The 26,306-nt window shown below is 54.3% G+C and overlaps 1 protein-coding gene and 1 long non-coding RNA gene across 2 annotated transcripts; one reads left to right on the forward strand and one right to left on the reverse strand.

Annotated features, from left to right (window-relative positions):
• The first annotated feature begins 4,469 nt into the window (after positions 1–4,469).
• LOC147914942 (uncharacterized) lies at positions 4,470–14,265 on the forward strand. Its single transcript, XR_015554670.1, has 2 exons — positions 4,470–4,951; positions 13,801–14,265. It is a non-coding gene; the product is annotated as an uncharacterized LOC147914942 (long non-coding RNA).
• A 1,525-nt stretch (positions 14,266–15,790) lies between these two features.
• LOC101400624 (galectin-9-like) lies at positions 15,791–25,251 on the reverse strand. Its single transcript, XM_087440249.1, is given in 11 exon segments — positions 15,791–16,150; positions 17,971–18,133; positions 18,270–18,358; positions 18,818–18,859; positions 19,449–19,499; positions 20,886–20,965; positions 22,014–22,041; positions 22,546–22,702; positions 22,704–22,745; positions 23,690–23,781; positions 25,216–25,251. Coding segments are annotated over 11 exon segments (927 nt in total). The 3' UTR covers positions 15,791–16,003.
• Between the last annotated feature and the right edge of the window lie 1,055 nt (positions 25,252–26,306).

A 26,306-nucleotide genomic window follows, 5' to 3' on the forward strand; every position in this document is an offset into this window, starting at 1 on the left:
ACTGACCACGGGGCTTCAGCCTGCACGGACCACCCCTCTCCTCGGATGGTAGGACTTGGGCAGCTGGAGCCCCAGGTCCCGCCCCAACCGAGGAAGGCAGTCCCAGCCAGCTGCCCTCGCCACTCTAGGCTGGCTGCAGCCTCAGCAGGGTCAGACAAGGACGGGGTCTCCCCAGCAGAGATCCTCGGCAGGCTGGGAAGGGCTGGGGCAGGGTCGGGGAAGGTGGAGGTGATGAGCAGTCCAGACAGCAACATGCCCCAGCCCCGTCACCAGGGCAGGGATCCCGCCTATGTCCGCACATGGGTCAGGTGGATGTCACCCACCACCTACAGGTTGCTAAGGGCGGGCCGGTTCCACAGGTGGTGGTGGTATTCACACAGGTGCCCACCATCCATGGCCACCCTGAGGCAGTGGCCTTCACACTGGATCCACACCTTGACGGAGAGACCACGTCATTTGCACTCCACTTGGAAAGTCCTCAACCCCAAATGCAGGCTCGTGTCTCTCTCCCTCCTTCCTGCCTTCCTCAACATTAATCAAGGGGGCCCCACACCTGCCCTCTAGCCACTCTGAAGGACTCATTCTTCACTCAACACTCCGAGTGCTCTCCTGCCTGTACTTTTGCATATTCTGTTCCCAACGCCCAGGATGCCCTTCCTCCTCTGCTCCCCACTCTGCACACCTGGCCCACAGGGATAACTCTAATCACCCTACAGGATTCTCCCCCTTCCCTCCAGGAAGACGAGCCTTCCCTGCCTTCCCTACCTTCTCACGCCCTCCTAGCCGAGTCAGCTGCCCCCACAGGCCATGGCCCCACTGCCATCCTCATTCTCCAGCTGGACCCTGAGCCTCCAGGGGCAGAAATGCTGGCTTCTGCCATCCATGTCCCTAGTACCCGGCACACAGGAGCGCTCCGTGCCTGCACTCCTGCAGCAGCAGCCTCCTAACTTGTCTTTTCCATCCCACACATTCTCCAGGAGGCTGTCAGAGCACGTCTGTGAAAATGTCATCATTCCCATCACACTAGCTGACCCTCACACACTTAATGCACACCAGACACTGTCCCCAGCATGTCACAAACACGATTTCACTTCATTCTTACACCTCTATGAGATGATGTTATTACTAGCCCATTTTTTAGATGAGGAAACTGAGGCACAGAACTGTTAAGTCACTTGTTCAAAGTCACACAGCTATCTATATATCACAGTACATGGCCCTCTGGCTTGACACACACCAACACACTGTATTAAAATCTAAACTCCTTTCCATGGACCTCAAGGGGCTACATCAGTCATTTTCAACCCTGGTGGTAATGTGTCAGGGTGTATTTACAAATACTGAGGCCTCGGCTCACCCCTGGTTGGCCCAGGCCGGGCACAGCCATTGAGTTTTCTTCTTTAAGCTCGTCAGGGGATTTGACTGCTTAGTCACTGCTGAGAACACCTGCTCTGTGTGAGCCGGGCCTCAGCTGTGCCACCCACCCCTCTCTGTCCCACTTTCTCCGGGGAAGCCCCTGGCCCCCTAGTTCCAGGACAGGCCACGCCCATGACTCTCTGCCTTTGCAAAAACAGCTGCTCCCTCCACTGCCCGCCTGAATGCACTCCGCAGATCTCTGGGAGGCGGGGTCCTTCTACCGTGGAGGTCTCAGCTGCACGGTGGCCTCCTCGGAGAGCTGTCCCCGTCTAAGGCAGCACGGCCCCTGCCCCAGGCTCGTGCTGTCCCCTTACTCTGTGTTGCCTTCTGCAGAGAACCTGCTGTCATCTGCAAGGACCTGTCCAAGCATCTGTGTCCTTGTCCTCACCCACCTGAACCGTCAACTATGAGGGGGCAGGACCTCGTCTGTCTGCTTCGTGGCTGTCCCCCCGCTCCTGGGGCACTTCCTACACAACGTGGGCCCTGATAGAACAGCTGAGAAATGACTGTTGACTGAATGAGTGAGTGAGTGACGGAGTGAGTGAGTGGATGAGGAAGGACCCTCATTCTTGGGTTCCATCTGGCGCTGATCAGCTGTGTGACCTCAGGCGAGTAACCTGCATTGTGAGTCTGTTTCCTCACCTGTAAACAGCAGATCCCCTACCTGCCATACGTGGGAGGAAATAGTAACATAATAACAACAATGGGTTGAGCACTTTCTCTTCTTCTGGGCCCAGCCCTCAGCCAGAGGCTCAGCTCCCATCTCGTTCCAGGGGCCCCCAGTGCGCCCGCCCCCTGCTCTGTCTGCCCCATGGGAGCCCCTCTGAGTGCAGCTCACCGAGAAGCACCAGCCCCGGGTGAAGGGCAGTTTTTGGGACAGGCTTCGCTCCCCAGGCCCCCAAGAGCCATTGATCGGCGTGTTGCGGACCACAGTGTTCTGATCGAAACGGGGGTTCAGGTGGAAGGCGATGTCACTAACAGGGCGCAGGTTGATGTGGAACCTGGGGGTGGGCAGCTCACATGGACCTCCTTTGCCCACTGAGCTCTGGGTCCCTGGTCCTCCCCAGCCTGCCCAGAGCCAGGGGGATGGCCAGAATGACCTTGGGCTGTCTCTCTTCCCCGAGAACCCTGGCTTACCTCTGAGCACTGGGCAGGACGGTGCCCGAGACGATGATGCTCTTGGAGGGGAACAGCTCACCCGGGATGCTGGTGAAGAAAGGCAGCGGCTGTGGGGAGGAGAGGGCCAGGTCAGCCCCAGCAGACAGAGCAGCAGCCACTGCAGGGGGACCTTAGTGCCGATTTCCATGAATCTGAACTGTCAAATGAGTTTGACAAGCGTGCCTGTGAGTAGCACGTTTTCAAGAAAGAACTCCGTGGTATCTTTACTTGGTTCAGTAAATGCCACATGAAAATATCCCAGCGTTCCTCAAATGAATGGGCTTAAACTGTCATGAAAAGACCTTTGGCCACACACGACAGGACACTGGGCTGAGAGGGGAGGCCACATATATGCCCATGGTGAAGGGACCGTTTTAAACGTGAAGCGCCTGTCAATAGTCTCCTCGTTTACTCGGGTGTTTGAGGAACTTCAGCCACTGGAGGATGCCTCACTGTTGTCACTGCCCCTCACCTCCCGCCCTGCCCACCGCAAACCACACCCCCGCCCTCCCTGGAGCACACTCACATAGGCTGGGTTGGGATATGCCGGAGGTGGGACTGCGGGATTCTGTTGAAAAGGGACCAGGAAATTCAGGTGGGAGTGACACACACACGGGTCCCACACATTCCAGAGGGGATGCTCCACTGTGACACTGAGGTCGTGAGGCTTTAGCCCTTGGGTTCTCCATCACCTTCCCTCTCATGTCAGCCTTGGTGGGACTTCCTGCCATGTCAGACCCCATCACAGTCACCTGCCCCTCCACCCACGGCAGCCCCACCGACTCCAGGCCTCCCGTCTGCTCTGCACTGGCAGGAGGAGGAGCAGCAGTGACACCCTGGGGGCTCGTCCTTGGATGCAGGGCTCCTCTCCCAATGCTGGACCCTGCACTCTCCCCCAGCAACAGAAGGACCTGTTTTCCTGCTGGTCCCTAGGGGACCTGCCTCTGGGGCCACTGGGTGAGTCCAGCCCGTGCCAGGCTCTCTGCTGTCCCAAGGAGAGTTTCATTCCACGTCTCCAGAGCAGAGGGCCCAGCCCCCGTGTCCCCATCCCCTTGCTAAACTGCTTTCTGCCCGACTCTGGCACCAGAGGATTCAGTCCTTGGTGAAGGAGGACACGGTGGGGCTGTGAGCTGAGCAGAGCTTTAACACTTACCGGGTAATTCGGTTCAGGGGCTCTCAGCACCTTGTGGCTGATTGTTTGCTTCTGGAAGAAAGAAACCCCTGTTTTAACCAGCTCTCACCAGCATGAAGACCACCACCTTTCACCACTGGGCACCACTTAACACAGTCCTCTGTGCTGGGTGAATCTTGAGCAGGTAAGCAGCCCTATGGCCCTGGCTAGACCTCCAAAACGGGAGGACAGGGGTGTTTCTTCTCTCAAGGAGACGAGGCAGGGGCAAAGGTTTCCTCTGAGAAGAAACATGGCTGCACTCTGGGCTCTGGCCCATCTTTCTTCTCAGGGAGTGTCTCCAGCACAGCCTCACTTGGCAGGAGGCATTGAATGTGGGGCCTCGCTCTTCTGGGGCCGCCCACAGACGGCGGAGGACTGAGCCCACAAGTGCGATTCAGGGCGTTTCCCAACTCATCAGGGCCACCCCCACCCCCACAGCACCACAGCCAAGGAGAGGGTCAGGGGTCTGCCCCACCCTCCATATGGGAGAGGCCCGATGCCTGGCCCTGCCTCCTCCCTTCAACCCACAGGAAGATGCAAAATGAAGAGGTTCCCAAGAGAGAGCAAGGGACTTAAAATGGGAGCTGAGCTGGCGGCCTGATCCCTGGAGACGGAAGGGATGAGCAAGTCAAAATGGCAGTTGACGTCGGTGCCACACGAGGGTGAGACCACGGCAGAAACTGTGGTCAGAAATGCCTCCCCTGACTCCCCCTCGCCTCCGTCCTGTCCCCTCTCCTTCCTGAGCCCGAGGCGCCCAGAGGTCCCCGCCCTCCCAGGTGCTCTCTGGTTAGGAGGGGGCGGGGCCGGGCTGGAGGAGGGGACATGCGCATTGGCTCCTCCAGAGGGAGAGGAGGACGAGTCAGAGGTAGACCCGCCCGCTTCCCTTAGCTCCCACGGCTCAGGGCCGCTTTACACCCGGAAGGTGAAGACTAGCGTCTACTGAGCGCCTATCGCGTGCCGGGCTCGGCCTTCAGTGCTTCACGAGGGAGGCGATCCCGGCTCCTGTTTCCCTAGGGAGGCAGCCAGGCTCAGAAGGGCTAAGCAACGTGCCCAAGCTCGCCCAGGTAGCAGGGGACAAATGCAACATGGTGCCCAGTCTGTCTGGTTGTGTCCCCCGCACCCTGTCCTGCCCAGGCCAGGGCCCAAGTCGGGCTGCCCTGCAGGGCTCCCTGGAGCTCCACAGTCCTGCAGTCAGCGGAGGAGGAGGTGAGTGCCCGAGCGGGACAGTGATGCGCCCCAGGACGGCTGGGTGGAGAGACACCCCTTCCCCCCACCCATCACTCGAGGAGCCAAATGAGGAGCCCTTCCTGTCCTCTTCCTGTCCTGGGCCCTGTCCCCCCAGCAGACTGATCTTCCTGCCCTGACTGACATCCTCTTCTACTGACAGTGCAAACCACATTCCACATTCACTTACACGGTCCCTCCAGTGTGCCCGGCACTGTGCACAGTGCTGCGGGGACACAACTGAACAGGCCACAGTCCCAGATGGCAAGGGTATGGGTGGAGGGAAGGAGTGGGTGGAGTGACGGGGACAAATATGTAAGCACAGTTACACTTGGGCTTGGTGACTGGCACGGAAAAGAGATATACAAAGTCCAATGGGACACGGTAGGCCCGGTCGGGAGGGATCCAGTGATCTGCCAGGCAGGGAAGATGCCCCTGAGGAGAAACATTTAGGCAGAGCATTGAGGGGCCATTAGGGGTTAGATGGGGGTGAGGTGGCAAAGGGTGCCTTCAGCACCGGGACAGCGGATGCAAAATCCTGGTGGCCCCAGAGAGCCTCGAGGGAGCAGTGGAGGCTGCCTGAGCTTCATACCGGAGGGCTGAGGCCGGGAGATGTGCTGGGGCAAGACTGGGGAGGATGCTGCACGTCCTGCTGGGGAGTTTGGCTTTCTTTAGAAGGATGTGGGGCCTTCAGGATTTTTAAGCAGGGAGAGCACGCGAGAAGATTGGCTTATAGGACCGTCAGTGCCTTGTGGGTGGGTGTGAGGGGAGTGGGGAAATGGACAAGGGTCCTCGTGGTGAGGGATCAGGTGGCCTGGACCAAGGCAGTGGCTTCGGGAGGGGAGGTGGTGGTGCTCTGGAGAGAGATGAAGGGGGGGAGGGAAGAACCAAGGATGACTGTGGGGTCCCCACTCTGGGAGCCTGGTGGAGGGAGACAGGAAACCTTTGATGGGGCCTGTAGGACATCCACACTGAATCTCTGCCTGGCTCTAGTTGTCTTTTTAATTCTTATGGTTATTTGTTTATTGCAGTAGGTCTGTCTGATCCTAGCTCACCTGGGGTGTTATTTAAATATGCCTCAAATTGTTCATAGGGAACAGAGGAGAGGCGACCTCGGGTTGCACATGGAGGGGAGGGGAACATCTACCTTCTCACCGGGAAGCACAGACACAGATATACTCATCCCCCCACCCTCGCTGCCCCCCATAACAGACCCTGGATAAAGGCTGCAACAATGTTGCCAAAAAACAAATCTTCTCAAGGACCTTAATGGATCAATGGCTACAGAAGAGGAACAGAATTAACTGGAACTTTAAAGACCCAGGAGGCCAAAAAACACCCTGGAGACTTATCTGGTTCTTATTTCCTGGGTAAAAGAAGCAACAGGTGCCCCTCTGGGTGCAGGCGAAGGTGTGTAAGGAGACTGCAGCCATCAGTAACACCCTTGCCAGGAAATGATCCTGTTATCGCTATTATGGCCTTGCTCGGCCAGATCTCAATGTGTGTGACTATTTAAGGCTAGTCACCATGGCTGCTAGGGCTAAGGGGACAGGCAGTGGGAGCGATGAGAGGAGAGCTCCTGCTCACCTGGAAATGGGAGCTCTGCACCAGGACGCTGAGCTCAAAGGGACTCCCCCTCTGTAAGGGCATTGGCGTCTTCCTCTCCTCAGGCCCCCAGCGTCCTTGCTGCTTCGTGTCGCCGACCACACACACCACCTCTTCAAACCGTGGGTTGAAGTGAAGGGAATGTCATTGTCACAGCAGCCAATCTGAAAGTTGACGGCAAACCTAGGCGAGGGAAATCAGATAGTCACCTGTAGCCTGGCTCATGCCAATGGCAGGACCAGGAGGGCCTCGCCTTTGCCTGCCGTCTGTCTGGGAAATTGCCTGTGATATGCGAACCGCAGTCTGTCGCCATCCTTTCTGTTCCCCTAATTAGCACTTAGTGTCTTTTTGTGCAGTTATTGCATTTTGCCTTTATAGTATGATTTTCTAAAAATAAGTAGAAAATAGGTAAAGAAAAGTGTTGATGCTAGCGACAAGAAGCGTAGGTCTTGGAAAGTAATTACAAATTTGTGTCAAAGATGGAAGTTGGGTAACGTGCCTAGAAGAGCCTTCAGCACCCAGTGGACACTGGTTGGAGGCTGGCCCATGTCTGCTCAATTGGGAAAGAGGAGAACAAATTTAAAGAACATGTGAAACTGATGGGACTGTAGCTACAAAGACAGAGTCTAAAAGGGGGGACAAAACCAAAAAATGAATAAAATAAAATAAAAGGGGTGGCATAGAATAAAGATGACCTCTCCAGGCATGACAGCTTTCATCATATTACATGTGATTACAAGTTGAAATTTCCACTATAACCAAATGAGGATTCCGAAATAGATGAGGGCAGTTACAGGAAATAAAGAAAGTCACCTTTTGCAAGTCGGGCTCACAGTGTGCAGTGTTCAACCCTGCAACATAATCATCTGCCTCCAGGCTTGCCTGCTTCTCTGTTAGCCTGCGAGCTCCCGTCATCCCTATGTCCACGGGGAGTCTGTGTTAATGGTGGGAGCACGCTATTGGCAGAGGGCAGTGGTGCCATTCAGTGTTGGCAGAGGCCGGGCGCCACTCATCTGGCATCTCCACGTGCAGGCAGCTGGGAGGGTGTTGGGTGAACCAACCTGAGCGGACAGGTGCCAATCTTTACTAAGGGGCAAGGCTGCAGAGAAGCCACAGTTCCAAGTACCTGGTTCCACTGGAGGCTAAAACGGCCCCACTGACAGGGATCTCAAGTCCCTCCTGGAGACCCCCTTGGATGATCCCAGAGAAGGAGACAACCTGCAAAGAGAAGACAGATTCTCCTCTGAAGCTTCCAGAAGGAAAAGCCTTGCTGACACTTTGACTTTCGATTTCTGACCTCCAGAACTGACAGAACAAATTTGTTTTGTTTTAAGCCTGGCCAGCCAGGCTGCTGTTGAATTTGGACCTGCGTGTGTATGTGTGCATGTGCATGTGTGTGTGTGTGTGGGGGGGTGTGTGTGAGTGAGGGATCTTAGCAGGAAACAACAGCACTCGCTTTTGCTCCGCATGGCACAGGAGGATGGGTTTTTGCTCTGGTTTTATGGCCCCACAGGCCTGGGTTTGCCTCCTGCTCCCTGTGTGAGTTGGGCAAGTCACTTGAGCTGTCTGCACCCCAGGCTCATCCGTGGAGCAGTGACACGACAGCACCAGCCTGGCAGTGTTCTCCAGAAGATTAGATGTGATGCCATGGAGAAGGCCTTGGCTTGCAGGCATTGATGGTGGCAGGTGTTTGCATCTGGAGGAATTAGTCTCTGTGCTGGGTCAGAATTGCTCTCTGCTTCTGGCCGGGCCTGGATCCTGAGAACATTTTCCTTCCCTTCCTATCCAGAAGTCCAGACAGCAGAGCCAGGCCCTACAGGCCAGAGGGTGGACAGCCTCCTTCTGGAGGCCCCGTGTCACCTGAGGGCACCCAGCCCTGCTGGCAGAGGGAGCCCACGTGCAGGAGGCAGTGCGAGGCTTTCGCCAGAGGACGCTGCTGCCCCAGACGTCCCGAGGCCCTTCTGGTGGCCCACCTTCCTGTCTGTGTTATCTCGTTATCCTCACAACAACCCAGGCCATGATTAGTGGCACCTCTACAGATGAGGAAACTGAGGCACAGAAAGGCTTGGGAACTTGCCCAAAGCCACACAGCAGGTGAGTGACAGAGTGGGGTTTGAACCCCAGCACCCATGCTTGTAACCACCACACAAGCTTCTTCTCACCATGAAGCACAGAACACCCTCGCTCCTGGCTCACCAAGTGCTTCCCGGACCAAACAGCGAGTCCTATGCTGCCTGTGGTCGCACCTTCCGTCCTGGCCCTCTGAGGGGGCTGGGACTGAGCAGAACAGCTGGGCCACCAGACAGTCCCACTGCACTGTGGAGGCAGCAGCCTGGTTCCTACTCCTGGAGGTCAGTGGGTCACCAGGGGGCTGCGGGCATCTGTGGGGACTGCACCTGTCCTCTTTCTCGCCCCGACTCCAAGGCCGAGTTTTAACTCTGTGCTGGCCGTAGGAGGATTGTCCTTCTGATTTGAAAAATTTGGCTTTTGAATTCAAGGATTGGAAAGTAAACACTAGTCACCAGGATAATGAAATGGCACGGCCTGACTGGAGCTGCAGGATCCGCCATCTGACAGAGACTGCCAGCTCCACCCGGGCCAGCACTGCCCAGTGCCTACAGCCCCGGGACTCACCGGGGTCATGTAGGGAGGCTGGGTGCTGCTCGCCATCTCTCCACCACCTCTGTGGCTACCACTGATTTTCACACCAGCCAGGCAGTCATCTACACTGGGGAGGACTCAACCAAGAAATAGAATCCAACGCTGTTTGTTGCTAAGCCATGGGCTTGCTCTGCTCGCCACGATCTGAGCCAATTAATCACAATGAGTTGGAGGTTGAGAAAGGAAGCTTTCACATGGTTAGCCAGCATAACCAGAAAATGGCAGACTAATGTCTCAAACAAACCATTTTAAACACTTGCAGAATCTTGAGGCAGTTATATAGGGAAAATGGGCAGTAAGGAGGGGCATTAGAAACGTCAGCCTTCAGGCAAGATGGACTCCTGGGTCCGCATTGTTTTTTTCTTCTGTCAGTGATGATGAATATCCTACAGGTGTTCCTTCCTCTGGAAGGCCTTCTTGTTCCTTGGGAATATTTGTTACGTTTGTTAGGAACAAAGCTGTCAGAGGACCTCAGCAGGGGTATGTCAAAATCATGAAAGCTTGTAGTAATTCATAAGGATTACATGCTAGAAGGGTTTTAACTATGAAAGGGTCATTTATCATGACAAGATGGCCTCACTTACGTTCACTTACAAGGTGGCAGTTATTCAACAGGGAGGAGCCAGGAGCAAGAGGAAGTGGATCTGGAGAAAGAGAGAAGGTAGAGTCCTGGGGAATAAGGGGCGAGGGGGGGAAGTGCGAAGAGTGTAGTGGACGTTCCTCAACCCGGTGACCCTTCCTTCCTCTCTTTTGTGAGCTCCACCCCTGAGACTGAATCATATTTGGTTCCTAGAGGTTCAAAGAGCCTGACCACACTGACACGACAGTGAGTTTCTAGACAATACCGCCCATTGTATGTAACTGTCTCCTGAGCATGCTTGGGCAGTGTCCAGAAAACAGTGGGGCTACTTGACAGTGCCCATGTGGTTGGACTTTGCCTGTGCTCATGGTGGTGGCCGCAGTGGGAAGGCCTGGTTATACCCGTTTTACACACAGAGAAGCCGAGGCTCAGACTCTAAGGGACACGCCCAAGGTCACACTGCTCACTAGCAGCAGCCTGACCTAATAAGGATATTTGGGTTCTCAAAAAAATGTTTCTCCCCTTAAAATTCTATTTTTGATATAAAAACATAATCACATAGAAAGAAATGTTTTGTAAATACAAAACATCAAGATAGAGATTGTTCTCCTAGAGTACTGTGGTTCCCTGGCAGCTTCTGAGCCCCTTCTCTATGAATTTATCTCCTTCCTCTCTTCTCCCTCTCTTCTCCTCTCTCTCTTGTTTCTGGGTTTTAGAATGGAGAGAGGAGAATCTTGGGGTTAATAGGTTAATAGAACCTATTATAGAATAGAAGGTTAATAGAACCTTCCATGTGACATGAGGGTGGGGGAGACATGTTAAATAAACCGTCCTTAATTGGCTTTAGCACCCAGTCAGGGAACATGATGGACTGAAAGAGACTAGCAGGATAGGCTTGGTTGGGGAGTGTGTGGGGGCAGGGAACAGTGCAGTCAAGCAGGTCCCTGCAATGTACCAGAGAGAGACCCACAGGCCCCAAGCTGGGGATGAGCAGTTCAGAGTCATACAGGCACCAGCAGGTAGAAGGCACCCCAGGGCCGCACATCTGTCTGCACCCCTTTCCTTCGTGCACCTTGTTCGACATACCATAATTTGCAAAGAATGAGTTGATCTTGTTGGACCGAGTGTTTTAAAACCTGACATTTTTGACAAGCTTCCCCCCAATTCAAATCCTAAATGAAGTCTTTCTTTTGACTTAAAAATTTCTCTGAGAATTTTCAGAGGGCGCACTTAACCGTTTGTGCCACCTGGCCGGCCCCTCGAGGGACAATATTTTGATCATCAATGCTTTCTATCAAAAGACTATTCGGCCGGCCCCGCGGCTTAGCGGTTAAGTGCACGTGCTCCACTACTGGCGGCCCCGGTTCAGATCCCGGGAGCGCACCGACGCACCGCTTCTCCAGACATGCTGAGGCCGCGTCCCACATTCGCCAACTAGAAGGACATGCAGCTATGACATACAACGACCTACTGGGGCTTTGGGGAAAAAAGGAAGAGGATTGGCAATAGATGTTAGCTCAGAGCCGGTCTTCCTCTGCAAGAAAAAAAAAGAGGAGGATTAGCTTGGAGGTTGGCTCAGGGCAGATCTTCCTCACAAAAAAAAAAAAAAAAAAGAAAGACTCTTGATCAAAAGGGGCAAAAGACAGGAGATTTTCACACATTGAGGTGTATGGGGTGAGTATTCGGGTTCAAAACTGATTCGGCCTGGACTAAAGAAGCCTGACTTATGGCCTATCTCACATACTACATACAGCTCCTTTAACCATTAAAGTAAGAATGCACTGTCTTAAGAGAAGAATGCGTACTTCCCCTCCCACCCCTTTTTGGTAATGCCACCCACCTTAGTCCCTTTCTTGGCATCAGGGTCATGTTGACCTGCTAATTTGCAACTGAATACCTCTTGGAAACTATGATGAAAATGTATCCTGGATGTGTTTAATGTACGTTCTTTGTTCTAAAAAAGATATAAGACTGTATTGAAAATCATGTTTCTCCAGAAGGTTTTCTTCCATTCTGGAAAAGGCTTTCCTGGGTTATAATTCTCACTCTGGCTCAAGTGAAACTCACCTATCTCTCTTATCTAGAGAACGGTTATTGGTTATTTTACGTCAACAACATGTAAGCTCATTCGTCTTATCATCACCAGGTAGGAACTTAGGAATCTTTCCCCCTGGAGCACGCGGTGGGTCTGACACCCCTTGGGAATAGAGGTGGTTGGGGAGGAGGTGCAGGGGCTAGGTTCTAATCTTACCTGGTGCCTCCTTTGTTGGGTGGATAGGGCAAGCCTTCCCCGGCAGTGTGGAAGAAAGACCTGAGTCATGGAGGAAGTGGCCTGGGATTTGCCATGTTTCTGGAACACCACAACCATCACTGCCTGCAGCTGGGCCCATTATGACGGTTGCTGGGAGGGGGCTGAGGAGCAGCTGCTACATGTGGAGAGAACTGTAGGGCTTTAGTCGGTGAGAACCACCGAGTGATATGGCTGCCCCCCAAAATAAAATCATCTTAGGCTGCATTCCTAGAGCTAGAATATCTAGAAACAAGGGAGGTGCAGGCCCCATATTGTGAGGTGTTGGCCAGATTCCTTGGGTACAGTGTCCAGTTCTGGGCACACACCAGGAGGCCAGGGACAAGCAACAGAACATCACTGAGTGTCTCCTATGCGGCAGGGCCATGCAATATGGTGATTTATAAGAAATATACATTTAGTCATTTAGATGATCAAAATATATTTCTCATATATGTTTGGTCTTCATCCACAGTTCCTGGTTCACAGCTCCCAAAACCCTTGGAATTTCTTGTTTATGTTACTGAAGATGACTTTCGGACCCACCCAAGGGAGGGGGCTGGTTGCCAGGAGAACCATCCATGTGATCAGAGGATTGGAACTTTCAGACCTACCCCCTGATTCCCGGGGTGAAGGGGTAGCAGGAGTGGGGGGCTCGAGGTGGAATCAATTCCCAACAGCCTAGTCAATCACGACTACCTAATGAAGCCTCCAGAAAAACCCCAAAGCTCAGCTGTCTTTTTCTAAGAGCTTCCAGGTTGGTGAATACACGGAGGAGCTGGGAGAGTGGCATGCCCAGAGAGGGCGTGGATGCTCCGCACCCCTTCACTCATTTCTTGCCCTACGCATCCCTTCCATCTGGATGCTCATCTGTATCCTTTATCACATCCTTTAATAAACTTAGTGAACCTAAGTAAGTGTTTCCCTGCGTCCTGTGAGCCGTTCTAGCAAAGGAATCGAACCTGAGGAGGTGATCATGGGAAGCTCTGATTTATAACCAGTCACTCAGAGGCACGGACAACAACCTGGACTTGCAACTGGCGTCCTGAGGTGGAGGGGTTGTTGGAACCTCCAGTCTGTACTGATCGATCAGAAGCACAGTGACAACTTGGACTTGCGACTGGCGTCTGTAGTGGGGGGCGGTCTTGTGGGACTGAGTCCTTTACCTGTGGAATCTGATTTTATCTCTGGGTAGGTAGTGTCAGGACTGAACTGAATTCTCAGACACCCAGCTGGCATCCAACAATGGCTTGTTGGTGTAGGGGAAGCCTACGCACACACACACACACACACACACACACACACACACACACTGGAATCGGGTCCAGGCTGGGGTCAGGTGTTATGGCCAAACCAGTTTCATCTGCACCTGGCAAATACCACTGGCTGCCAGCCGGTCCGTCATCCCGCCCTCCGGCTGGTTTAGGGACTGAACCCAGAGGAGGGGTCGCTGAGAAGCTTGAACTTCAGGGCCCTTCACTGCATGGGCGATGGGTCTGCATGGTCTTAGGTGTCTGTAACGTTTGCAAAAGTTAAGACGTGGTAAATGAACTGATTAACCCTACTGTCTCCTTCCCCTCCATCACTCTTCCTCTTGAGTCAGGTAGTGTTGCAGAGGCTGTAACCACAGGCCTGTTTAGAGCCAGTTCCAACAGACTCCATCTCTTATCAACAAAGTGATTAAGGATTGTCTTTCAGAAAAACTGCCAAGTCACGAAGCCCTAGCAGGCGTAAAAGAAGAAATCATGACCTGAAATGACCTCGAAACTAAAGACCCTCCTCCCGACGGAACCCAAGGGCCAGGACTCCACCGGAACTTGAAAGTCAGACTCTTATCAGAAGACAGGGGTCCCTCATTCAGGAAGGTCCTGTGTTAAAATGCCTTCTAGACCCCATCATAAATGTTTAGAACCCCATCATAAATGTTTAGAACCCCATCATAAATGTTTGTAACCCTGTCATAAATGTCTAAAACCTTACCATAAATAGTTGAAGTCCACCAATCAAAGCCTGTCCCACTAGTGTTTCCATGTGCCAACCTGTTCTCCCTAACCTCTTAAATTTGGCCCCAAATCCTGAATCGGGGAGACAGATCTGAGGGCACACTCCCCTAGTCTCCTTGTAGATCGATCTTGCAGAATAAAAGCTGATTTCTCTTCCCAACGGCTGATGCCGTAATTAATTGGCTTGTTTATGTGCATCGGGCAGAGAACCCCAATTTTGGGTGTTAACAATTGGCGACCCAGAAGGGACCAAGATCCTGTGATGGTCCACCTCTGTGACTGAAGGCTTCTCAAGGGACGGAGACATGTTTCCTTTTCAGGGGTGAACAAGGAGGGAGCTCAGGCAGAGGCGAAGTGGGGGTCTGGCAAAATCTGACCCCCAGCTTGGCTTTGGCCTCCCTGTCCTTGGCTCCCCGCCCACTTCTCCCCTCCCCGCTCCCACTCAAGTGAGGGGGGTAACGGGGGCATGCCAACCTCCACTGTACCAGAAATGCATCTGGGACCTGGTCAAGAATGCGGTCACCTAACCCGGTGCCCTTCACGCTCTGACCTAACATGCACACCACCCCGCTGGTATCTCATTACAATGCAGACCTTGGTTCAGGAGGTCTGCCCCAGGGCCCAGCTTCTGCATATCTAACAGGCTTCCAGGTGCTGCTCGGTGCTACCGGCCTGAGGACTACACGTTGAGCCGCACCCTGGTTCCCGAGGCCCTAGATTCTTGATGGAGTTCAGGATGTGTTGGCATCATATGGACTTAGAGCCGGGCCCCCTGCACCGCCCAGTGGCTGGCAGAACCCCACACACTGAGCCATTTTCCCCACCACACCCAACCACTGAGGCCCAAGGCTAGGAGACCCATAGCAGAACCCCACGAACAGGACTCCATTCCAAGTCAGCTTCTCCAGACCCCACCTGCCACCTCCTCCTGCTGAGACACAGGGTTCTGACGAGCTGGCCCTGCCATCTAACGCCCCTGTGGGCTCAGGCCCAGCCCTTGGCCCATCTCGGGAACATGGGGCTGTTTCCTGGGTTCTCCTCTGTTCCCAAGCTTCCTGCATCAGAGATTCCCGCCCAAGAGGCCTGAGCCTGGCCTGCCTTCTCCCACACCCTGGTGGCATTTGTAGTGGACCCACTGGGAGCAGGGGTGGATGTAGGGACTCCCCCGCAATCAAAACGAGCCCACACTCTCTCCTCCTGCCCCCCTCAGCCAGGATCCCCCCAATTCCAGAGACTCCAAAATGTCTCCAAACACGTTAAAAGAGCCACAATCATCCCGGACACGTGTGCCGACAAGCATTTTTCTTTCTTTCTCTGAATGACACCGGGAAAGGGAGAGCCCCCTGCTGAGACAGTTCCCATCAGTTGGTGGAAACCAGCAGGGTGTCCTCAGGGCAGCTTTTCTGGAGCGAGGTTGCAGGTGCGGGAGAGGCAGAAGGTAGGAGAATGGGGAGGGACCGAGGACACCGCCTCCCCCGTGGAGGACACAGCTGGTGGCCTGGGACTGAGGTGGAGCTGAGTGGGGCGGGAATGTCGTTGAGGGACAGATGGGGTGTAGGCTTGGGCTGGGTGCTTCGGAAGGCCCAGGACCTCCCTTTCTGCAGAAGGGACTGACCACAGGGTTGTAGCCTGCACGAACCACCCCTTTCCTCGGATGGTAGGACTGGGGCAGCTGGAGCCCCAGGTCCTGCCCCGACCGAGGAAGGCAGTCCCAGCCAGCAGCCCTCGCCACTCCAGGCTGGCTGCAGCCTCAGCAGGGCCAGACAAGGACGTGGTCTCCCCAGCAGAGATCCTCGGCAGGCTGGGAGGGGCTGGGGCAGGGACAGGGAAGGTGGAGGTGATAAGCAGATCCGGACAGCAACATGCCCCAGCCCTCGTCCCCTGGGCAGGGATCCCGCCTATGTCTGCACTTGGCTCAGCTGGATGTCACCCGCCACCTCCAGGTTGTTGATGGCGGGCAGGTCCCTCAGGCGGTGGTTGTAATGACACAGGTGCCCACCATCCACGGTCACCCTGAGGCAGTGGCTTTCACACGTGATACACACCTGGACAGAGAGACCACGTATTTGCACTTGGCTTGGAAAGTCCTCAACCCTAAATGCGGGCTTGTGTCTCCCTCCCTCCTTCCTGCCTTCCTCAAACAATAACCAAGCAGGCCCCACACCTGCCTTCTAGTCACTCTGAAGGATTCGTTCTTCACTAAAAGCCGTGTGCTCTCCTGCCTGTACTTTTGCATATTCTGTTCCCACCGCCCGGGATGCCCTTCCTCCTCTGCTCCCCACTCTGCACACCTCGCCCACAGGGATAACTGTGCTCATCCTACTGGATTCTCCCCCCTACCTCCAGGAAGGCGAGCCTTCCCTGCCTTCCCCACCTCCTCACGCCCTCCTAGTCGAGTCAGGTGCCCCTTCAGGCCACGGCCCCACCCCCATCCTCATTCTCCAGCTGGACCCTGAGCCTCCAGGGGCAGGAATGCTGGCTTCTGCCATCCACGTCCCTAGTACCCGGCACACAGGAGCGCTCCGCACCTGCACTCCTGCAGCGGCAGCCTCCTAACTTGTCTTTTTCGCCCCAAACATTCTCCAGGAGGCTGTCAGAGCACGTCTGTGAAAATGTCATCACCCCATTGCAATAGCTGACCCTCGCCCACTTACTGCACACCAGACACTGTCCTCAGCATGTCACAAACACGATTTCACTTCATTCTTACATCTCTATGAGATGATGTTATTATTTGCCCATTTGTAGAGGAGGAAACTGTGGCACAGAGCAGTGGTCAATTGCCTCAAGTACCACAGCTATCTATATATCACAGTATATGGCACTCTGATTTGACACACACCAACACACTGTATTAAAATCCAAACTCCTTTCCATGGCCCTCAAGGCCCTATATCAGTCATTTTCCACCCTGGGTAAAGCATATCAGGGTGTATTTAAAGATATGGAGGCCCAGGCTCACCCCCTCATTGGCCTGGGGCGGGCACAGGCATCGACTTTTCTTCTTTAATTTCCCCAGGGGGATTTGACTGCGTAGTCAAGGCTGACAACACCTGATCTGTGTGAGCCGGGCCTCAGCTGTGCCACCCACCCCTCTCTGTCCCACTCTCTCCGGGGAAGCCCCTGACCTCCCAGTTCCAGGACGGGCCATGCCCATGACTCTCTGCCTTTGCAAAAACAGCTGCTACCTCCACTGTCCCCCTGAATATACCCCGCAGATCTCTGAGAGGCGGGCTGCTTCTACCATTGAGGTCTCAGCTGCACGGTGGCCTCTTCGGAGAGCTGTCCTGTGGAAGGCAGCGCGGCCCCTGCCCACATGCTCAATCCGTCCGCTTATTCTGTTTGGCCTTCTGCAGAGAACCTGCTGTCATCTGAAAGGACCTGTCCAAGCATCTGTGTCCTTGTTCCTCTCCCACCTGAACTGTCAACTCCCTGGGCGCAGGACCTCGTCTGTCCGTTTAGTGGCTGTCCTCCCGCTCCTGGGGCACTTCCTACACAAAGTGGGCCCTGATAGAACAGCTGAGAAATGATTGTTGACTGAATGAGTGAGTGAATGAGTGAGTGAGTGAGTGGATGAGGAATGACCCTCATTCTTGGGTTCCATCTGGCGCTGATCGGCTGTGTGACCTCAGGCGAGTAACCTGCATTGTGAGTCTGTTTCCTCACCTGTAAACAGCAGAGCCCCCACCTGCCGTGTGTAGGACGGAAATAGTAACATAATAACAACAATGGGTTGAACACTTTCTCTTCTTCTGGCCCCAGCCCTCACCCAGAGGCATCAGCTCCCATCTCGATCCAGGTGCCCCTAGCGCACCCACCCCCTGCTCCGTTGGCCCCATGAGAGCCCCTCTGAGGGGCAGCTTACCGAGAAGCTCTGGCCCCGGGTGAAGGGCATTTTTCCTGACAGGCTTCGCTCCTCAGCCCCCCAAGAGCCATTGATCTGCGTGTTGCGGACCACGGCGTTCTGATCGAAACGAATGTTCAGGTGGAAGGCGATGTCATTCCCAGAGTGCAGGTTGATGTAGAACCTGGGGGTGGGCAGCTCACATGGACCTCCTCTGCCCACTGAGCTCTGGGTCCCTGGCCCTCCCTAGCCTGCCCACAGCCAGGGGGATGGCCAGAATGACCTTGGGCCATCTCTCCTCCCCGAGAGCCCTGGCTTACCTCTGAGCGCTGGGCAGGACGGTGCCCGACACGGTGATGTTCTTGGAGGGGTACAGCCCACCCGGGATGTTGGTGAAGAAAGGCAGTGGCTGTCGGGAGGAGAGGGCCAGGTCAGCCCAAGCAGACAGAGCAGCCACTGCTGCAGAGGGCACTTTGTGCCAATTTCCATGAATCTGGACTGTCAAACGAGTTTGACAACCGTGCCTGTGAGTCACACGTTTCCAAGAAAGAACTCCATGGTATCTTTACTTGGTTCAGTAAATGCCACATGAAAACTTCCCAGCGTCCCTCAAATGAATGGGCTTAAAATGCCATGAAAAGACCTTTGGCCAAACATGACAAGACACTGGGCTGAGAGGGGGAGGCTGCATATATGCTCATGGGGAAGGGACCGTTTTAAAGGTGAAGCTCCTGTCAATAGTCTCCTCGTTTATTCGGGTGTTTGAGGAACTTCAGCCACTGGAGGATGCCTCACTGTTGTCACTGCCCCTCAGCTCCCGCCCTGCCCACCCCAAACCACACCCCCGCCCTCCCTGGAGCACACTCACATAGGCTGGGTTGGGATATGCTGGAGGTGGGACTGCGGGATTCTGTTGAGAAGGGACTAGGAAATTCAGTGTGGGAGTGACACACACACACGGGCCCCACACTTTCGAGACGGGATGCTCTGCTGTGACACAGAGGTCGTGAGGCCTCAGCCCTTGGATTCTCCATCACCTTCCTTCTCATGTCAGCCTTGGTAGGACTTCCTGCCATGTTCCCAGACCCCATCGGGGTCACCTGCCCCTCCACCCACGGCAGCCCCACTGACTCTAGGTCTCCCGTCTGCTCTGCACTGGCAGGAGGAGGAACAGCAATGATATAACAGGGCTTGTCCTTGGATGCAGGGCCTCCTCCCCTGATGCTGGACCACTGCACTCCCCTCCCAGTGACAGAAGGACCCGTTTTGCTGCTGGTCCCTAGGGGACCTGCCTCTGGGGCCACTGGCTGAGTCCAGCCTTCTCCAGACTGTGTTGTCCCTGGGAGAGTTTCACTCCATGTCTCTTGAGCAGAGGGCCCAGCCCCAATGTCCCCATCCCCTTGCTAAACCACTTTCTTCTTGACTCTGGCACCAGAGATCAGTCGTCAGTGAAGGGGGAGGCAGTGAGGCTGTGAGCTGACCAGCGCTTCCAGACTTACCGCGTCCATCTGTGGAGGAGTGCTCAGCACCTTGTGGATGATTGTTTGCTTCTGGAAGAAAGAAACCCAGGCTTTAACCAGCTCTCACCAGCGTGAAGACCACCACGCACACCCAGAGGGCACCACAACACAATTCTCTGATGTGAGTTGATCTTGAGCAGTTAACGAGCCCCATGGCCCCGAGCAGACAGCCAGAATTGGAGGACAGGGCTGTTTCTTCTCTCAAGGGGACGAGGCAGGGGGAAAGGTATCCTCTGAGAAGAAACATGGCTGCACTCTGGCCTCTGGCACATCTTTCTTCTCAGGGAGTGTCTCCAGCACAGCCTCACTTGGCAGGAGGCATTGAATGTGGGGCCTCGCTCTTCTGGGGCCGCCCACAAATGGCGGAGGACTGAGCCCACAAGTGTGATTCAGGGAGTTTCCCAAATCACCAGGGCCACCCCCCAGCCCCACAGCACCCCCCCAGCCAGGCAGAGAGTCAGGGGTGTGCCCCACCCTCCCTATGGGAGAGGCCCGATGCCTGGCGCTGCCTCCTCCCTTCAACCCACAGGAAGAACCAAAAGGAAGAGGTTCTGAAGAGAGAGCCGGGGCTTATAATGGGAGCTGAGGTGGCGGCCTGATCCCTGGAGACGGGAGTGATGAGAAAGTCAAAATGGTGGTTAAAGTTGGTGCCACACGAGGGTGAGACCACAGCAGAGTTGTGGTCAGAAATGCCACCCCTGACTCCCCCTCGCCTACTTTCGTCCCATCAAGCCTTCCTGAGCTCAAGGCGCCCAGATCTCCCCACCCTCCCAGGTGCACTCTGGTTAGGAAGCGGGCAGTGCCGGGGTTGGAGGAGGGGCGATCCCCACTGGCTCCTCCAGAGGGAGAGGAGGACGAGTCTGATGTAGACCCACCAGCTTCCCTTAGCTCCCATTGCTTCCAGGCCACATTTCACCCAGAAGGTGAAGACTAGCATTTACTGAGAGCCAATTACGTGCCGGGCTCGGCCTTCAGCGCTTTACCAGGGAGAAATTAGCTCCTGTTTGACTAGCGAGGCATCCAGACTCAGAAAGGTTAAGCAACACGCCCAAGCTCGCCCAGGTAGCAAGTGATAAATCCCATATGGTGGCCAGTTCTGTCTGGTTGTGCCCCCACACCCTGTCCTGCCCAGGCCAGGGCCCGAGTCCGGCTGCCCTGCAGGGCTCCCTGGAGCTCCACTGTCCTGCCGTCAGCGGGGCAGGAGGCGGGTGCCCGAGCGAGACTGTGATGGGCCCCAGGACGGCTGGGTGGAGAGACACCCCTTCTCCCACCCCCAGCACTTGAGAAGCCAAAGTCGGGGCCAGATCCTGCTCCCCTTCGTGTCCTGGACCCTGTCTCTCCCAGCAAACGGATCTTCCGGCCCTGACTGGTTTCCTCTTCTACTGGCTGTGCGAACCACATTCCACACTCACTTACCTGGTCCCTCCTGTGTGCCCGGTACTGTGCAGAGTGCTGGGGACACACAACTGAACAAGCCACAGTCCCAGCCCACAAGGCTCAGGGGAGGAGGGAAGTTGTGGGTGGAGTGATGGGGACAGATAGGTAAGCACAATTACACTGGGACGTGGTGACTGGCACGGAAAAGTGATGTACAAAGTCCAATGTGAGGGGGCAGGCTCTGTGGCACAGCGGTTAAGTGCACGTGCTCTGTTCCGGCAGCCCGAGGGTTCGCAGGTTCTGATCCCGGCCCCACACCGACGCACCGCTTGTCAAGCCGTGCTGTGGTTGGCGTCTCAGATAATAGAGGAAGATGGGCACGGATGTTAGCTCAGGGCCAATCTTGCTCAGCAAAAAAGAGAAGGATTGGCATGGGTGTTAGCTCAGGGCCGATCTTCCTCACAAAATAAAAAATAGTCCAATGGGACACGGTAGGCCTGGTCGGGAGGGATCCAGTGATCCGCCAGGAGGGAAGATGCCCCTGAGGAGAGACATTTAGGCAGAGCGTTGAGGGGCCATTAGGGGTTGGATGGGGGTGAGGTGGCAAAGGGTGCTTTCAGCACCAGGACAGCGGATGCAAAATCCTGGTGGCCCCAGAGAGCCTGGAGGGAGCAGTGGAGGCTGCGTGAGCTTCATCGGGGAGGGCTGAGGCCGGGAGATGTGCTGGGGCAAGACTGGGGAGGATGCTGCACGACCTGCTGGGGAGTTTGGCTTTCTTTAGAAGGATGTGGGGCCTTCAGGATTTTTAAGCAGGGAGAGCACGTGAGCAGATTGGCTTATAGGAAGGTCACTGCCGCAGTGGGTGGGTGAGAGGGGAGTGGGGAACTGGACCAGGGTCCTCGTGGTGAGCGGTCAGGTGGCCTAGACCAAGGCAGTGGCTTCGGGAGGGAGAGGTGGTGCTCTGGAGAGAGATGAAGGGGGGGAGGGAAGAACCAAAGACGACTCCCAGGTCCCAGCTCTGGGTGCCTGGTGGAGGGAGACAGGGAATCTTTGATGGGGCCTGTAGGACATCCACACTCAATCTCTGCTTGGCTCTAGTTGTCGGCTTTTTAATTCTTATGGTTGTTTGTTTATTGCAGTAGGTTTGTCTGTCTGATCCTAGCTCACCTGGGGTGTTATTTAAATATGCCTCAAACTGTTCATAGGGAACAGAGGAGAGGCGACCTCGGGTTGCACATGGAGGGGACGGAACACCCACCTTGGCACCAGGAAGCTCAGACACAGATATACTCATCCCCCCACCCTCACTGCTCCCCCATAATAGACCCTGGATAAAGGCTGCAACAACGTTGCCAAAAAACAAATCTTCTCAAGGAGCTTAATGGATCAATGGCTACAGAAGAGGAACAGAATTAACTGGAACTTTAAAGACCCAGGAGGCCAAAAAACACCCTGGAGACTTATCTGGTTCTTATTTCCTGGGTAAAAGAAGCAACAGGTGCCCCGGTGGGTGCAGGTGAAGGTGCGTAAGGAGACTGCAGCCATCAGTAACACCCTTACCAGGAAATGATCCTGTTATCGCTGTTATGGCCTTGCTCGGCCAGATCTCAAAGTGTGTGACTATTTAAGGCTAGTCACCATGGCTGCTGGGGCTGAGGGGACAGGCAGTGGGAGGGACGAGAGGAGTGCTCCTGCTCACCTGGAAATGGGAGCTCTGCACCAGGACGCTGAGCTCAAAGGGACTTCCCCTCTGTAAGGACAGTGGCGTCTTCCTCTCCTCAGGCCCACAGCGTCCTTTCCGCTTCGTGTTGCAGACCACACACACCACCTCTTCAAACCGTGGGTTGAAGTGAAGGAATGTCATTGTCACTACGGCGAATCTGAAAGTTGACAGCAAACCTAGGCGAGGGAAATCAGATAGTCAACTGTAGCCTGGCTGATGCCAATGGCATGAACGGGAGGGCCTCGCCTTTGACTGGCGAATGTCCGGGAATTTGCCTGCGACCCGCGAACCTCAGTCTGTCGCCATCCTTTCTGTTCCCCTAATTAGCACTTAGTGTGTTTTTGTGCAGTTATTGCATTTTGCCCTTACAGTGTGATTTTCTAAAAATAAGTAGAAAATGGGTAAAGAAAAGTGTTGATGCTAGCGACAAGAAGCGTAGGTCTTGGAAAGTAATTACAAATTTGTGTCAAAGATGGATGTTGGGTAACGTGCCTAGAAGAGCCTTCAGCACCCAGTGGACACTGGTTGGAGGCTGGCCCATGTCTGCTCAATTGGGAAAGAGGAGAACAAATTTAAAGAACATGTGAAATTGATGGGAATATAGCTACAAAGACAGAGTCTAAAAGGGGGGACGAAACCAAAAAATGAATAAAATAAAATAAAAGGGGTGACATAGAATAAAGATGAGCTGTCCAGGCATGAAGGTTTTCATCATATAACATGTGATTGCAAGTTTAAATTTCCACTATAACCGAATGAGGATTCCGAAATAGATGAGGGCAGTTACAGGAAATAAAGAAAGTCACCTTTTGCAAGTCTGGCTCACAGTGTGCAACGTTCAACCCTGCAACATAATCATCTGCCTCCGGGTTTGCCTGCTTCTCTCTTTAGACTGCGAGTTCCCGTCATCCCTATGTCTACTGGAACTCTGTGTTAACTGTGCCCACACGCTATTGGCAGAGGGCAATGGTGCAATTTAGTGTTGGCAGAGGCCAGGCCCCACTTATCTGGCATCTCCAGGTGCAGGCAGCTGGGAGTATGTTGGGTGAACCAACCTGAGTGGACAGGTGCCAATCTTTGCTAAGGGGCAAGGCTACAGAGAAACCATACTTCCTGGTACCTGGTTCCACGGAAGGCTAAAACGGCCCCATTGACAGTGATCTCAAGTCCTTCCTTGAGATCCCCTTGGATGAACCCAGAGAAGGGGATGACCTGCAGAGAGAAGACAGATTCTCCTCTGAAGCCTCCAGAAGGAAACAGCCTTGCTGACACTTTCATTTTTGATTTCTGACCTCCAGAACTGACAGAACAAATTTGTTTTGTTTAAAGCCTGACCAGCGGGTCTGTTGTGGAGTTTGGACCTGGTTGTGTGCATGTGGGTGTGTGTGTGTGTGTGTGTGAGTGAGTGAGTGAGGGATCTTAGCAGGAAACAACAGCACTCGCTTTTGCTCCGCATGGCACAGGAGGATGGGTTTTTGTGCTGGTTTTATGGCCCCACAGGCCTGAGTTTGCCTCCTGCTCCTTGTGCGAACAGCTCTGCTATTGGGCAAATCGCTTGAGCTGTTTGCACCCCAGGTTCATCCACGGAGCAGCGACACGACAGCCCCAGCCTGGCAGTGTTCTCGGGAGGTTTAGGTGTGATGTGACGGCGAAGGCCTTGGCTTGCAGGCATTGACGGTGGCAGGTGTTTGCGTCTGGAGGAATTGGTCCAGATGAATTGGTCTCTGTGCTGGGTCAGAATTGCTCTCTGCTTCTGGCCGGGCCTGGAGCCTGAGAACATTTTCCTTCCCTTCCTATCTAGAAGTCCAGACAGTAGAGCCAGGCCCTACAGGCCACAGGGTGGGCAGCCTCCTTCTGTAGGCCCCGTGTCACCAAAAGGCACCCAGCCCCACTGGAAGAGGGAACTCACCTGCAGGAGACAGTGCGAGGCTTTTCGCCAGAGGATGCTGCTGCCCCAGAGGTCCCGAGTCCCTTCTGGTGGCCGACCTTCCTGTCTGTGTTTCTCGTTATCCTCACAACAACCCAGGTCATGATTAGTGCCACCTCTACAGATGAGGAAACTGAGGCACAGAAAGGTTTGGGAACTTGCCCAAAGCCACACAGCAGGTGAGTGACAGAGTGGGGTTTGAACCCCAGCACCCATGCTTGTAACCACCACACAGGCTTCTTCTCACCATGAAGCACAGAACACCCTCGCTCCTGGCTCACCAAGTGCTTCCCGGACCAAACAGCGAGTCCTATGCTGCCTGTGGTCGCAGCTTCTGTTCTGGCCCTCTGAGGGGGCTGGGACTGAGCAGAACAGCTGGGCCGTGAGACAGTCCCACTGCACCGTGGAGGCAGCAGCCTGGTTCTTACTCCTGGAGGTCAGTGGGTCACCAGGGGGCTCTGCACGTCTGTGGGGACTGCGCCCGTCCTCTTTCTCGTGCCAACTCCAAGGCTGTGTTTTAACTCTGTGCTGCCCATAGGAGGATTGTCCTTCTGATTTGAAACATTTGGCCTTTGAATCCAAGGGTTGGAGAGTAAACACTAGTCACCAGGATAATGAAATGGCACGGCTTGACTAGGGCTGCAGAATCCTCCATCTGTTCGAGACTGCCAGCTCCACGTGGGCCAGCACCACCCAGTGCCCACAGCCCCGGGACTCACCGGGGTCATGTAGGGAGACTGGGTGCTACTGGCCATCTCTCCACCACCTCTGGGGCTGCCACTGATTTTCACACCAGCCGGGCAGTCGTCTGCACTGGGGAGGACTCAACCAAGATATAGATACCAACACTATTTTGTTACTGACCAATAGGCTCACTCTGCTAGCCACGATCTGAGCCAATTAATCACAATGAGTAGGAGGTTGAGAAAGGAAGCTTTCACATGGTTAGCCAGCATAACCAGAAGATGGCAGACTAATTTCTCAAACAAACCATCTTAAACACTTGTAGAATCTTGAGGCAGTTATATAGGGAAAATGGGCAGTAAGGAGGGGCTTTAGAAATGTCAGCCTTCAGGCAAGACAGACTCATGGGTCTGCATTGTTCTTTTCTTCTGTCACTGATGATGAATATCCTACAGGTGTTCCTTCCTCTGGGAGGCCTTCTTGTTCGTGGGAATATTTGTTACGTTTGTTAGGAACAAAGCTGTCAGAGGACCTCAGCAGGGGTATGTGAAAATCATGAAAGCTTGCAGTAATTTATAAGGATAACATGCTAGAAGAGTTTTAACTAGGAAATGGTCATTTGTCATGACAAGACGGCCTCACTTACGTTCACTTACAAGGTGGCAGTTGTTCAACAGGGAGGAGCCAGGAGCAAGAGGAAGTGGATTTGGAGAAAGACAGAAGGTAGAGTCCTGGGGAAGAAGGGGCGAGGGGGGAAGTGCGAAGAGTGTAGTGGACGTTCCTCAACCCGGTGATCCTTCCTTCCTCTCTTTTGTGAGCTCCACTCCTGAGACTGAATCATATTTGGTTCCTAGAGGTTCAAAGAGCCTGACCACACTGACACGACAGTGAGTTTCTAGACGATACCACACATTGTATGTAACTGTCTCCTGAGCACGCTTGGGCAGTGTCCAGAAAACAGTGGGGCTACTTGACAGGGCATGTGTGTCTGGACGTTGCCTGTGCCCAAGTGGTGGCCGTGGTGGGAAGGCCTGGTTATACCCATTTACACACAGAGAAGCTGAGGCTCAGAGTCTAAGGGACACGCCCAAGGTCACACTGCTCACTAGCGGCAGCCTGAGCTATA

This window comes from Ceratotherium simum, chromosome 16 (genome assembly GCF_057802395.1).
Source record: "Ceratotherium simum simum isolate JZ-2026a chromosome 16, ASM5780239v1, whole genome shotgun sequence".
NCBI lineage: Eukaryota > Metazoa > Chordata > Mammalia > Perissodactyla > Rhinocerotidae > Ceratotherium > Ceratotherium simum.